Raw genomic sequence first — 14278 nt, forward strand, 5'->3', positions numbered from 1 at the left:
GGATACACAAGGTGCAAGTATGGCACCACCACAGAAGCCATGATCTGAGCAGACTGACGGGCTGAAAGGGGAGACTTGAAACTGAAATTGAGGTTCCTGGAAAGCAAAGTGGGGGAGATACGGTTTTGTCTTCCCGCATGGATAAATGAAGGTAATCATACTTGAAATCCAGATGTGCCAGAAAAACAGGCTTCCATTCAGCCTGAATCACTGACCAACGCTGAGCTCCAAGTCTCAGAAGTTGAGATGCAGAAAGGGTTCAGAGAGAGCTCACGAAAAAAGATACCCAATTTCCCAGACTGATGAAAATCCAGGTATATAAACTCCAGGGGGTATATTTACTAAACGGTGGGTTTGAAAAAAGTAGAGATGTTGCCTGTAGCAACCAATCAGATTTTAGCTTTCATTTATTTAGTGTATTCTACAAAATGACAACTAGAATCTGATTGGTTGCTATAGGCAACATCTCTACTTTTTCAACCCTGCAGTTTAGCAAATATACCCCCAGGAGTTGCCAATGAAAAGGATCCAGGACCCTACCACTTCTGTGCCCATGGATCCTAGCCAATAATCTTTTGGGGCCTGGAAAATGATTGCATCATTATTTAGGGTCTGTGAAGCAAATTGAAGCATTGTGATGGTTAACGCATTTGGGTTTATTCTGAGGACGGAAAAAGTTTTATCTTTACCAGTTTTGGCCTTATCTGAAAAAAGGCATTATAGAAATGGATCTTCTGGAAGCAGTGACCGCTGACCAAAATTTGAGTTATAGGACTCTGTGCACCACTGAATTGGCAAAGGACTTGGCTGCTACTCTGGTGGAATCAAGGACCATGTCCTTCATTTTGGCTGTTCCCTGACCTTTTTGCAGGACTTGATTGGTCCTGGACCCTCAAAACAAGAGTCTTCAGGGGAAGAGTCCTGGAAACTAACACGTGCACAGGTCCCATTCGAGTATCCCAGCCCCATAACCCACCTCCTATGCAGGGCACTGGAAAAGGGACAGAGAGAGATGCAGTAGATGAACAAGGGAGTTTGGGGTCTATTTACAAAGCACCGCAAAATAAGAATATTAAAAAATCAACACAGGAACAGCCGTTTCCAAAAACGTCTGTTCCTGTGAAGTGCAACACTCACTTTACACAAAGTCTTCTTCTGCGATCCTCAAGTGGTGATCTTCGGCTTCTTAGTAATCCTTATGCGCATATGCGACCGCAAAACTCGCGCATGTGCACAGGAAAGCAGAATGTTTAAAGAAAAAAGACACACGGGCATGTGACAGGAAGGGATCACATGATCCCTCCACACATGCACTGTGCAGCTCTGCTCTTTGGTGCTGAGCTGTTTTCAGTGAAATGTTTCAATTATGTTAATGTACACTAGCTCCAGTTGGCGTACATTAACATGGTTTTGTTTTTTCCAATTTGGCTCTTGGCAAATAGCGTTACTGAGCAGTGCCCATACACTGTTATGGGGACTGCTCAGTAAAATGAAGAGATATGCAATCTACGATATCTGCTCGGATGCAGTCATAGTAAATAACAATTTTGCGGTTAACGTTTTCAGGGATTAAACACACTTTTTAGTTTAATAAATAGGCCCCTTAAAGAGATATGAAAACAAAAACGAATATGTTCTGTTTCCCACTACCCTGCCCCCCTAGTGGTGGAATTATCCACTATCAGAGTTCCCTTACTGCTGAGGTATAGAAACATTTATGTGAATGCAGCCTTAATTGAACACAAACAAACCAACCATCTCACATAAAGCAAAAAGAACAGAGGGTACACAGCCATTTATTCCATCTGAATAGCCATTAAGTTGTTACGTTTATAATAAAAATAAAAAAATACCCACAACATTCTTCCAATTGGGCACATTTTCAAATTTCAAAATTGTTGGATTTATTGGTTGCTCCTAAATTAATTGAATTCCGTTTCCAGTGTAATTGTGATTGTCCAAGTAGTCAATACAGAAGCAGCAATAAAGGAAACCACAGCAGAGAAACGACATTAAGTCATATAAAAGGTAATAACCCATCACCCATATTTCATACAACGTATTTTGATTATGGTTCACTCTCTACACAAGTGTAACATGCCCAGGCTCCCTATGTCACATGGATGTCACAGGCTCACTGTAGAACACATGGAGCACCCAGCAGTGGCCAACCCCTCACATATGAGGCAGATCAGCCACTGCTCCCCAGCACTGGGTGATGATACCACACTGTGCCCACTCACCTGCACCACCACTGATACTCGGCTGCCAGCAGGACTATAAAGACAACCAGGCGGCGCACCGTACACACGTCACTGGCAGTCACGTGACAACAACACTGCGCGGTGCTATGACGTTATCAGATGTGTCCTCGCCAATGGACAGCTGAGTTCAGGTCACGCCCCCGCCTCTGTGGGTGACATTGTCATGGCGGTGAGGGCAATGCTGCGCTCCTGTCCCCCCCTGATCCGGTGCAACACCCGGGGGAGAAGTGCACAGGCCTCTGCCTACTGTGTGGAGCTGGTCAGGTACAGTACAGTACAGTACAGTACAGTACAGGCTAGGTGCAAGGGATTATAGGGGAACTTGTGGACTGTAGATTACAAGGGGGGTGTTGTGGGCTGTGCAGATTACATGGGGGTGTGTTGGGGTGTTTATTTGGACTGTGTAGATTACAGGGGGTTGGTTGGGTGAGAGAGCTTTTATCTATGGTGATTTATTTTAATAGGTTTTTTTTTATCAGCTGTCATCTAGAGCGACGCATGTGCAAATGGATTTTTGAAAGTCTCATGAGTGTTACATGTCATAGTGCATCTGGTGAGAAAGGGAATTAGAACATGGGCATTGAGAAAGCATGACTGTTGAATGTTTATTTGTGGAAGGGATGCTGTGTACTTCTGGGGGCAGTAATGTTTGTAAGACTTCTACACGTGGACTGGTGGATAAAAAAACAGTGTTGTGGGGTGTAAAAAGAGGAAAATAATGTAAGAGCCATACATCTATTTACATTCACTGTAAACCCTGGTAATATACAATGCAACACTGTACATTGAGACATTGAACAGGCAGTAAAGATGGTTCTGTCTCAATGAGCTTACAATGGAAGAGGTGCGCTTGATACATAAGGTAACAATAATAATTGTAGCGGCTGGTGGAGAAACTCCATGTTGTCAGGCACACCGGGTGGGTGGGTTGGCTGAGACATCCAGGAGAGAGGTTTATGTCTCAGCTTCACTGTGCCTGGCTGAGCTGACATGTTACCACCTATGATCAGCATTCCTGGGACCAAGAGGGACTGCACCAGCAGCACCATATCCGATCTGTCGCTCATCCCCTTTATATTTACTGCAAAGGATGAGCAGTGGTGATGTGACAGGTAGAAGAGGGGTTGGGACAGGAGGATGTGACTACACTGGGCTCTGTTCTCGGCCCTCTTCTTTTCTCAATCTACACCACCTCCCTGGGTGATCTCATCTCCTCCTTTGGTCTCCAGTATCACCTCTATGCTGATGACATTCAACTCTACATCTCCTCTCCTGACCTCCCCCCACCCTCCTCTCTCGTATTTTTGACTGCCTCTCCGCTATCTCCTCCTGGATGTTCACACGTTTTCTCAAAATCAACATTGCGAAAACTGAACTCATTGTTTTCCCTCCTTCTAAATCTTCTACCCACCGTAAACTTTTCATCACCGTAACAACACTACCATCTCTGCTGTTCCCTAACTCCGCTGCCTGGGTGTCACCCTGGACTCCTCCCTCTCCTTTACCCCCCACATTCAATCTCTTGCCCACTCCTGTCGCTTCCAACTACGGAACATTGCCCACATTCGGCCCTCTCTCAGGAGGCTGCTAAAACCATCATCCATGCTCTCATTATTTCCCATCTCGATTACTGCAACCTTCTCCTCACCGGCCTCCCCCACTCCCATCTCGCCCTCCTATGCTCTGTACTTAACGCGGCTGCAAGACTTATCTTTCTCTCACACCGCTCTTCCTCTGCCTCCCCCCTCCTCCTTGCCCTCCACTGGCTCCCTTTCCCCTTTAGAATCCTCTTTAAACTGCTCACTGTCACCTACAAGGCCCTCTCCCACTCCACTGCCCCTTATATCTCCAATCTCCTCTCCATCCACACTCCTGCCCGTTCCCTGCGTTCGGCCAATGACCGTCGCCTTTCCTCAGCACTGATCACCTCATCCCATGCCAGAGTTCAAGACTTCTCCCATGCTGCCCCCCTCCACTGGAACAACCTCCCTCCCTCTATTCGTCTGTCCCCTAATCTTGGCTCCTTCAAGCGGGCTCTTAAAAACCATCTGTTCCTTAAGGCCTTCCAACCTTCCACTTAACATTATCGTTCTCATCACCTCCCACTTTCCTGTCTACTCTTGTATTTGAACCCCTCTGACTCCCCATGTGCCTGCTGTCCGTCCCCCCTCCCCTTAGTATGTAAGCTCTTTTGAGCAGGGCCCTCTTCCCTTCTTTCTCAATACCATTTCTTCTTCTCCTACACCGCTCTAATTGCTTTGCTTGGAGATATTGAAGTCTTGGCTATACTTGTTCTACTCTGTACTATCATACCCTTGTATACTGTCTGTACTGTATTTTGTACGGCGCTGCGGACACCTTGTGGCGCCATATAAATAAAGGATAATAATAATATAGTGTCAGGCGAAGAACAGTATTCCACCCTAACGTTGCCACCTGTGGCTGTCAACACTCTACACTGTAATCACTGTGCGGTACACAGTGAAGGGGATGGAGACTGTGTTAGGGGAAGAGGAAATCCGTAATTTTGGCCATACTATCAAACCAGCGGGAGAAGTGGCCATATTGGTGCTCTAGGAATTGTACTTGGACAGTTTAAGTTGCAAAAGTGTTTCTTAAAATCGGTGATTTATATAGGATAATTATTTTTCAAGGGGGGGTAAACAGGTTACTTACTCATATGATAAGGGGAAGCACCTTGCACATTACCTTGTTTCTTGATTCTATTTGCCTCTTCACCCCCCCTCTCTAGACTGTAAGCTCATTTGAGGGTTCTCATTCCTATTGGTCCATAGTTGTGTAAACTAAATTGAATGTGCTGCTTACTCTGTAAAGTGCTGCATGGCTCAATAGCACTTCACAAATCCATAAGGACAAGTCTTCTGCATGTATCTTGCTAACCTATCGGAGAAGCATATATACATTTAATACTAATACTAAACTTCTCTTGTTTCTCTTTACACAGGAATCGTGACTATGAAGGATTTCTATGTACATTGCTGCTGCCCCCTGAGTCCCAGAGTTCTGTTTTTGCACTACGGGCATTTAATGTAGAGCTGTCACAGGCAGGTATTCTGATATTCTTATTGGTTATGACCTATAGTTTGGTTTGTCAACATCTTATATAATTGGAGTGCCCAGTTAAAGGGGATCTCCAGTCCCAATGTATGATTTACTAGTGTGGGACCCATGTCTCATAGCATCTGCCTCTGTACACCCAGGTGACCCTGTCATGGCTAACACAGACCAATAATAACCCAGCAGATATCGAACTGACCTGCAGCATGTCCCGGATTCTTTTTGTTGCTGCTTTATATGTAAAAGTGGGGGCTCTAGTGTATAATGTGCTCCTGGGAGGTGCAAATATTGTCCTATTAAAAGAATAGGCAGAAGCCTGATTTATACTATCTTGTAGAAAATGTTTCACAAATTCGGTCCTCTGGGACCCCTAACAGTGCATGTTTTCCATATCTCCTTGCTGGAGTATATTGAAATATTGCTAAAAGTCCATAGGTGATACTCATTGTTTCACTTATGAGACCTAGAAAACATGCTCTGTTAGGGCTCCCTGAGGACATGATTTGGGAAACTGTTCTAGTACATGGAAAATTCAAGTCCTTCTGCTTGGATAAAATGCTATACAGCCATCTGCTAAACAAGGATCACTAACCTAAGTGCAGCTTCTATGCTTCTTGAATCTCATCTAAATACTTCTGTTCTCCACAATGAAATAGTTTTTGCATGTGGATACATGACTAGGTGTAACTGCCCAGCTCCTCCCATCAGAAGACGCTAAATGTTGAACCCCCATTTTCATGTGCAAAGTCAAAGAATGTTGCTTAAGATTTGGCTCATTTGCCCAAAAAAAAACCAATACTATATGTACAATGGGAGGTGTGTATTTTGTACTTTCGTAAGTGGCATTTGTCTCACTGCGTAAATCTCATATACCACATTTCTCCATCTGGAAGGTAAAAGACTCCGTATCTCAGAAGCACCTAGGTCTGATGAGGATGCAGTTCTGGAGAGACGCCGTCCAGGAGATTTACAGCGGGAACCCTCCACATCATCCTGTTGCACTTGAACTGTCCAAGGTATAATTATCTATAAACGTTTATTATTGTGTTCAACAATTGCAGCTACAGTACAATCTATATATTACATTATAGCCTGTGACAGTAACACATGCGGAAGGAGTAGCGCTTATTGCAGTGAGTGGCGCACCGACACTATTTTACATTAACATAAATATCCCATTGTAAACACAGCCGAACTAATGACAGATCAGTGACCACATCACATGGAGTCTCTACTTCCTTAGCTATGTGGCAGCATCCAGTGCAGCGAACTGCTCCACCTGTATACGGTGGGGAATACTCTATCCAGTGTCCCTGTATTCCGAAAGAAAAAAAGATTTGTTGGTGCTAGTTGATGTCATTTGCACAGAGGTGATCACTGGGTACTTCATTTTACAGTCACTGTGAGAAACGCTGCTGCTCAATGCCCTGTGTAGCAGTGTTTCGTACTGTGAGAAGCACTGCTACACAGGGCAATGAGGAGGAGAATGTCATACACACAGACATGGTCACTGAGCCCCTCCTGTCACTGTGAGAAGCACTGCTACACAGGGCAATGAGGAGAAGAATGTCATACACACAGACATGGTCACTGAGCCCCTCCTCCTGTCACTGTGAGAAGCACTGCTACACAGGGCAATGAGGAGGAGAATGTCATACACACAGACATGGTCACTGAGCCCCTCCTCCTGTCACTGTGAGAAGCACTGCTACACAGGGCAATGAGGAGAAGAATGTCATACACACAGACATGGTCACTGAGCCCCTCCTCCTGTCACTGTGAGAAGCACTGCTACACAGGGCAATGAGGAGGAGAATGTCATACACACAGACATGGTCACTGAGCCCCTCCTCCTGTCACTGTGAGAAGCACTGCTACACAGGGCATTGAGGAGGAGAATGTCATACACACAGACATGGTCACTGAGCCCCTCCTCCTGTCACTGTGAGAAGCACTGCTACACAGGGCAATGAGGAGGAGAATGTCATACACACAGACATGGTCACTGAGCCCCTCCTCTTCCTGTCACTGTGAGAAGCACTGCTACACAGGGCAATGAGGAGGAGAATGTCATACACACAGACATGGTCACTGAGCCCCTCCTCCTCCAGTCACTGTGAGGAGCACTGCTACACAAATCAATATGTGAATATGACTCTAAAGACCATTAATTTATTCATAAAACCATCTTGATTTATGATGTGTGTCTCTTGTACAGACTGTCCAGAGGCACAAACTGACCAGGCGATGGCTAACAAGAATTATTGATGAACGAGTGAGTTGTCTGTTTTCTGTTTCTTTACGTTTCCAATGTTGATTATAGAATGACTGCAAATGTGAACCCTGCTCTAATATCAGTTAGTAACATTGAAAGCTCCACTATCATCTAACTTGATGTACATGTTAGTCAACACTTATGGATGGCTGCAGAATGACTTCTCATTGGTCGTACTCCTCGTGAGCTGTCACCCCTGCCCCCTCTAAATTAAGGAGTGTGACACGTGTTTGGAAACGTTTGACATTCTCTGTCTCCCATCCAGTGAGGCTCAGCTATGTGGTAAATCTCCATTACATAGTATTTGATGTCTCCTGAAAAACATTTTAAAAGCATGTATTTATCATCACCTTAGCTAGATCAGTCTTTTCCATTATATTAGGTTTATATAATTACAAGTTGGTTTGTAGTTACTAGTGCCTCAATCAAGAGTAGTGTGACAACTTGTATAAACAGCTGTCAGAAATATCCTTATCTTTGTCATTGACACCAACAATCGTCACACAAAGTATCTTTTCCCACTGGTGCCTATTTTAGGACATGCTTTATCCATGTCAGAGAGTGACTAAGATAAAATACTTCAGTTGCTCATACACTTTACTTAAACCATTCCTATTACTCCTCTTTATTCCTGCTTCCTCCATCAGACGTTACACTGGTCCCTCTTCCTGTTCACCTCCGCCTTATTCCGCAGCTTCCGGTCACAGACAGAATCTTTATCACAAAACAAACTGTGTGACATCCTTCATTCTCCTCATTAAAAAATGATTTGAAGTGTAAACAAAAAGGGGAGATCTACAAAAACATTTAATAAATGATAATAAAATACTGAGACATTTTAAATTTTGTTAAAAACTAGTATACATTTATTACTAGGAATAAAGCACTGCCTGCTGTTAGATAGCAGTGTATAACAACTCCTCTGTGTTCCATGACCAGTGTCACGTGGCCTGCAGCCATATAGTTTTGTATTGGCACCAAAGTACTTGGTGACTACTTGCAATCTGGTTATGTTCACAGTAGGGGCTGCATTGTGAGATGTATATTTCATGCTTGATACTTATTACCATTCCAGTTTCTTATCATTCTGTAAATGATCTCATCTCTGTACTTAACAATAGATGTACAGGTAAACTGTTAGACCGAATCTCCTTGAAAAAGCAAATTAAGTTTGTTTCAGACGTGTTTTATTTTTATTCTATATAAAGTTGTGCGGCTCCACATTCCCACACGTTGGTACATAGGTTGTGATCAGTCTGACACAACATCAGCCAATACCAACTGTGGCCATGACCTCTGTTATAGCACATCTGTAAAGCCCCTTAGTCCGGTGCTCTCCGGCACTGCCGCTGCTTCCACACTGAGTGTACGACTGTGGCACAGGCCAGGAACTGTTCCTTTGGTAGTTCATAAGCAGCTCTGTCAGTAACTGGCTGTGATGTGTCAGGAAATATAGGTAAGATAATGAGGGGTCTATTTATCAATGGTGATAGTGTGTGGCGGTAAAATCATTCTGTGCCTCTGCATAATGTAGTACGGCCGCTCTTTAATTTGCCAGGGCTGCTCAGGAGCCCCTCTCCTATCGCTCACTTCCCTGTGCAGCTATTGCACATTCGCAGCTAACATCGTCTGTGACTATAATGGTGGGACCTGCAAGGGATCCAGCAAAGCTTTGTGATGCTCGATAAAATGTGTCATTTCAGACCTCTATGGGGACTGCATTAACCTCTGATTTCTCCTGTGTTTGCCCTCCGATAAACTGAACGGAGTGCTGTGATCGTTATTCCAATTTGTGCTTTCACAGTATGTTAAATAGACCCGTAAGTGTAAAACAAGTTGGTTTTTTTTTTGTTTGAAGATTCTGCCTATGATGTGGGATAATTCCCCATATCGCAAAAGCATCTCCTCATTAAATGTGAAAATGTGCTTCAAGGGGCGCGACCACATAGTAAAATATTTTCTTAATGCGCCCCCTCCCACTAGATGAATTCTGTAGGTCATCTAGTGGGAGGGGGTGCATCTTCCCACAGACAACCACCCCCCCCCCCCCCTCCCTTGCCCCTTAAGAGGGTGTTTTATCTGATGATTCTGTATTAAATTATTAATAAAGCGCACCATCTTATATGGTGGGGGTGGGTACACAGTAGCTAAACCAGGTCAGAGTACTTGTCCCAGAAAAACTCAGTTCAATAATAATAATAATAATACGGATAAAAAAGGAGTGGACAACACTGCCACCCAGTGGGCATTATATCAACATACTTGTTTTTCCATTGAAAACACTATTTCATTTGACTTAGTCTTTTATTTTATCAAATGATATGTGTTCTGTCTTGGAAAACGCTGCATTCCACCTCTTATAGGGTGTCTGATATCTGATTACAACACATAGCGTTATTCACCTTGAATGCTATGTGCTGCTTCCTCACCTGAACAGCGTAAAAGCTTTAGCACTCTTGGATCCGTGTCAATAGGATCTAATTGAATCTGCTCCATTGGAATCAGTATACATTGAATTCTTTAGTGCTAATAAACGGGGAGAACCACCAAAGAAACCAGAGTCTCCCCAAGTTTAAAATAAAAAAAAAAAGTGATCAAGTAAATATCAATTTAAAAAACACAGCTTTTACTCACAGCCCTATTATCCCTTTCAGTTCAGCATTCACTTACTAAGTAATAGTTTCAAAATCATAATCTTGAACGATTACATTGCAGAGGGACAGACACAGTAGCCACTGGTATATTGTCCAGTCCAACCCCTTTATTCTCATTTAAAGATCTTGTAACCCCCCCCCCCCCCTCCCCTCCCCTCCCCTCCCCTCCCCTCCCCTCCTCTCAGTCCCCAAACACATCAGCATCTTCAAGCATAGATCCATATGCTCCATTTATAATAGGTGTGTCTTGGCAAAAATAGATGAGATCACAAGATGGCAAATGCACTGTGTGGTTTTGATTAGGGGGGGGGGGGGGGGGGGCTTGTGTGTATTTTTGTTCTTTTATAAACCACTACATGCAGTAAAAATCATAATGTGTATTATCGTATTACATCATGGAAATTGAAATAAATGAAATCAAACTTTTCCAGCTGTATTTGCACATTATTACTCCGAGCATCAAAGTGAGAATAACATTTACAAAAATTCTTAACAATTAATATAATTTCTTTACTGAAATATCTGCTTTGGATTAATGATCAGAACCCTAAGTTGTAACTATTATAAACTTGCTCAGGTGCAACCAATGACCTTCCAGATCACACAACAGGGTAATTGGCCGCCACCTGACATCCGTTGTAGTGGTTTTGATTTCCTTAGAATAAATCCGGCTGTTCCTGGATACCACTACTAGTAGTGCATGACAAGGCAAATAATTCACCATGGTTGGAAAGGTGCTGTCAAAAGCGCTCTGGGATGAAGGAATGGGAAAGGCACAAGTCAGGGGAAGGATGCAAAAAGATTTCAAAGGTTTTTACTCTCCCTCTGACTACCGTTCAAAGCCTTATTAAGAAGTGTAAAGTGTATGGAACCACCAGCACCGTGCCTAGATCGACCCATCCCTCCAAACTGGATGACAGAGCCTGGAGGGTATTGATCAGGAAAGCTACCAAGAGGCCAATGGCAACTTTGAAGAACTTACCAGTGTTTATGGCTGAGATTGGTCGGTCTGTGCATGTGACAACATCTCACAATACTGCCCTGTGTAGCAGGGTGGTCAGAAAAAAGCCTCTTCTGAAAAAGTGCCGCACTCTGTCCTGTTTGCACTTTACAAAAAACAACACTTGGATGATTCTGATGCCATGTGGAAAAGGGTTTATGGTCCGATGAGACCAAGATAGAACTTTTTGGTTTGATCTCCAAGCACTATGTTTAGTGCAAACCAAACGCATCACACAAGCCAAAACCTTTCCACCATTCTTAATGTGAAGCATGGTGGTGGAAATATTATGTTGCGGGAGTGTTTCTCTTCAGCAGGGACTGAGCAAGATGGCGCTACAAAGTATTAAATCACAGGACTGATCACATTTCCAAACCTGTTTTAGTTTTTCATTTTGTATTAACTGTTAACCTAAGAAATGTTCTCTCTTTTTTTTTTTTTTTTTTTTTTTTTTTTTTTTTTTTTTTTTTCCAAAATGTGTAAATAAAGCTGGAAAAAGTTTAATTTTCATTTATTAAAATTTCCACAGTGTAATGATTTTGACAGGGTATTTCCTATAGGCACTGTCTCACTGTCTATTCTGACCCTACCTCCCAACTGGTGACCACTTGTTACTATCTGCTATTTTCTCGTACTGTTTATTATGGGCAGCACCATCTCTTCAGCAGAGTCCCTGGAAATTGCAGTGTTCATACCTCTGTTCTAGGTTAGTTGGCAGCTGACTAATTTGGTGTTCGGGACTGAGGTGAATGAGAGCGACCTTTCCTGCTTGTTAACCACTGTGTGAAATGCTGTCATTATATAAAGGAGAACAACACTACACTATAGATTGGGTGTTCTTTGCTGTCAGTTGTGTGGCTGCTTCCACCTCAGAGCAGGTGGACCTACATCCAGCAGTGAGCTGGGGCCGGCATCTCTGTACGACAGGTGGATAAATCCTACAATTCACATTCGGTCGCAGGGATACATTTTAGTACTTTTATAAAATGGTCTTTTTAACACACACATTTACTGATTGATTTATATAACTGGGGACGATAAAACGTGGAGCATAATTATGTATTGGCTGCTCTTTTTGGTAATGAGATGTTAGCCGGACTGGAACAATCCAGTCACAAACAATCAAGCAATCGCCATAGTCTCACACTTCAATTACAGTGTTTAATGAGAACATGTAAAACACAAGCCCTCAGGCATGACAATATCCTCCTAGGAGCTTGTCGGAGAATGTGTTATTAAGTGACTTTAGCAGATATACTGTATATCTTATCCGGATGGGTGGGAACCACTGTACGTATAATAGCTGATTTGGGAGGGGGGTGGGGGTTTGCGGGAAACAAATAATTGTAAGTGGATATCTTGTTCACATTCTAGCCAACATTACTATTTTATTAATACTACTAGGTGAGATGGGTATGAAAGAACAGGGCTAAGTCGGAGGGTAACTATCCCAATCTCCACTCTAAGCCGCACTCGCTCCTCTTGTTTCAGCTGTGCCCTCTTCCACATAGAATGTAAGCTCTCTAATGAGCAGGGTCCTCCGTACCCTTTGTTTTCATGTCTGCATTAATTTTGTCTGCCTTGTCTGTTCTTGCTTTACGTATGTCCTGTTTGAGCACCATAGTGAAACTATAGAGACATGAACTGCGACACACGGTTGCTGCATTGCATCCCGGCCCGCTGAGCTTACTAATCCATTAGCTGCTGTATTATATATTTTTTTAAATTGGGTGACTGTCTACTAGTCAAATGGATACTGCATTGTATATGGCTTAGCCAGTGTTTATATTGTGGCCCAGGGTATATGAAGCAACGGAAGTGGGCTACAAAGCTTGGTGCATTTCTTATATATTATATGCGCAGTCTTTATATTTCCGTGCGGCCCCCCAGAGCTTTGTTGTGCACCCCACGATAGCTGCAGTTCTAGGACATTACATATTCCAATTTCTAATAACCTTGTTCAGTCTGCTGCAATGTATATATTGTTTTGTTTTGCTGCTAGGAAAAGAATCTGGAAGATCGAGCGTATCGCAACATAAAAGAGCTGGAAACCTATGCAGAAAACACCCAGAGCTCATTGCTGTATCTAACCTTGGAAATTCTTGGTAGGTATTGAAAGTGTCCCTAGTAAATTTAAGCTAAACCAATGCCTCACCCCTGTCTATGTATTAAACGCTGTTCAATTGGTGATCAATGGGCATATGTGGTCCAATAAACGTTTTTGTTGTTTGTTTTTCTTTTTGGGGGAGGGGGGGGGGGGTTGTTGTCTCCCCCACATAAACACACACACTAAATAGCCAGATGAGACCTAGAACCGGCAGTTAATCATCTGTTGTTTTCTGTAGGGGGGTTTGCTTATGAGGTGTGTAGAGAACCCTCCTTGTACGTGGGAACAATCACTGCTTACAGTAGCAGTAATGAAATGCTTCAAAATAATCACAGTACTTATCCTCCATAGTGTTCCCTGTGAAATTCAGACAGCTGTTAAACATGTATGTCCCAAAGAGTATTCTAACAGATCATTGTGCCAGGTCTCGCCTGACGCGTTTTTCTGCCCACAAACTGGCTATTTCTTCAGAGGCTAAAGCCTATTGTAATGGTTAATTATTGTGGACTACCATTTATGTGGTTACTAACTCCATGACGAAATTTGACCCATCGTGTTTATTGTTTTTAATTATATATATATATATATATATATATATATATATATATGTGTGTGTGTGTGTATGTAAATTCATTTTTCTTTTTCATCCAGTCTGAGGGACACTGCTACCATGGGGCTGTGGAGAGGAGCACGGGAGTTGGCACCTAGCTAGTTAACTTTAGGAACTGCAGACAGACCCCTCCCCTCTACAATCCCACTGTCACCTCCTAGTATTTTCTAGGTGCCCAAGGAGTTGGGCTGCTTTTTTTTCTGTTACTGTAATTTATTTAATATTAATTTATTTTACTTTTGTTAAACTTTTAATTCTTTTAGGTACTTTTATTTTGAAGCAGACCTGGG

At 43.0% G+C, this 14278-nt stretch overlaps 1 protein-coding gene across 3 annotated transcripts in view; it reads left to right on the plus strand.

Annotated features, from left to right (window-relative positions):
* The first annotated feature begins 2357 nt into the window (after nt 1-2357).
* NDUFAF6 (NADH:ubiquinone oxidoreductase complex assembly factor 6) overlaps nt 2358-14278 on the plus strand; it is a 66166-nt gene continuing 54245 nt past the window's right edge. The window contains exons 1-5 of one of the 3 annotated variants that reach the window (XM_075213827.1): nt 2358-2528; nt 5230-5329; nt 6236-6358; nt 7561-7617; nt 13274-13376. In XM_075213827.1, coding sequence (XP_075069928.1) covers nt 2428-2528; nt 5230-5329; nt 6236-6358; nt 7561-7617; nt 13274-13376 — 484 coding nt within the window. In that variant the 5' untranslated portion in view covers nt 2358-2427. Of the gene's footprint in view, nt 2529-5229; nt 5334-6235; nt 6359-7560; nt 7618-13273; nt 13377-14278 lie in introns of those variants that run through there. The other 2 variants (XM_075213828.1, XM_075213829.1) reach the window with 2 other exon arrangements.

This window comes from Mixophyes fleayi, chromosome 5 (assembly GCF_038048845.1).
Source record: "Mixophyes fleayi isolate aMixFle1 chromosome 5, aMixFle1.hap1, whole genome shotgun sequence".
Taxonomy (NCBI): Eukaryota; Metazoa; Chordata; class Amphibia; order Anura; family Limnodynastidae; genus Mixophyes; species Mixophyes fleayi.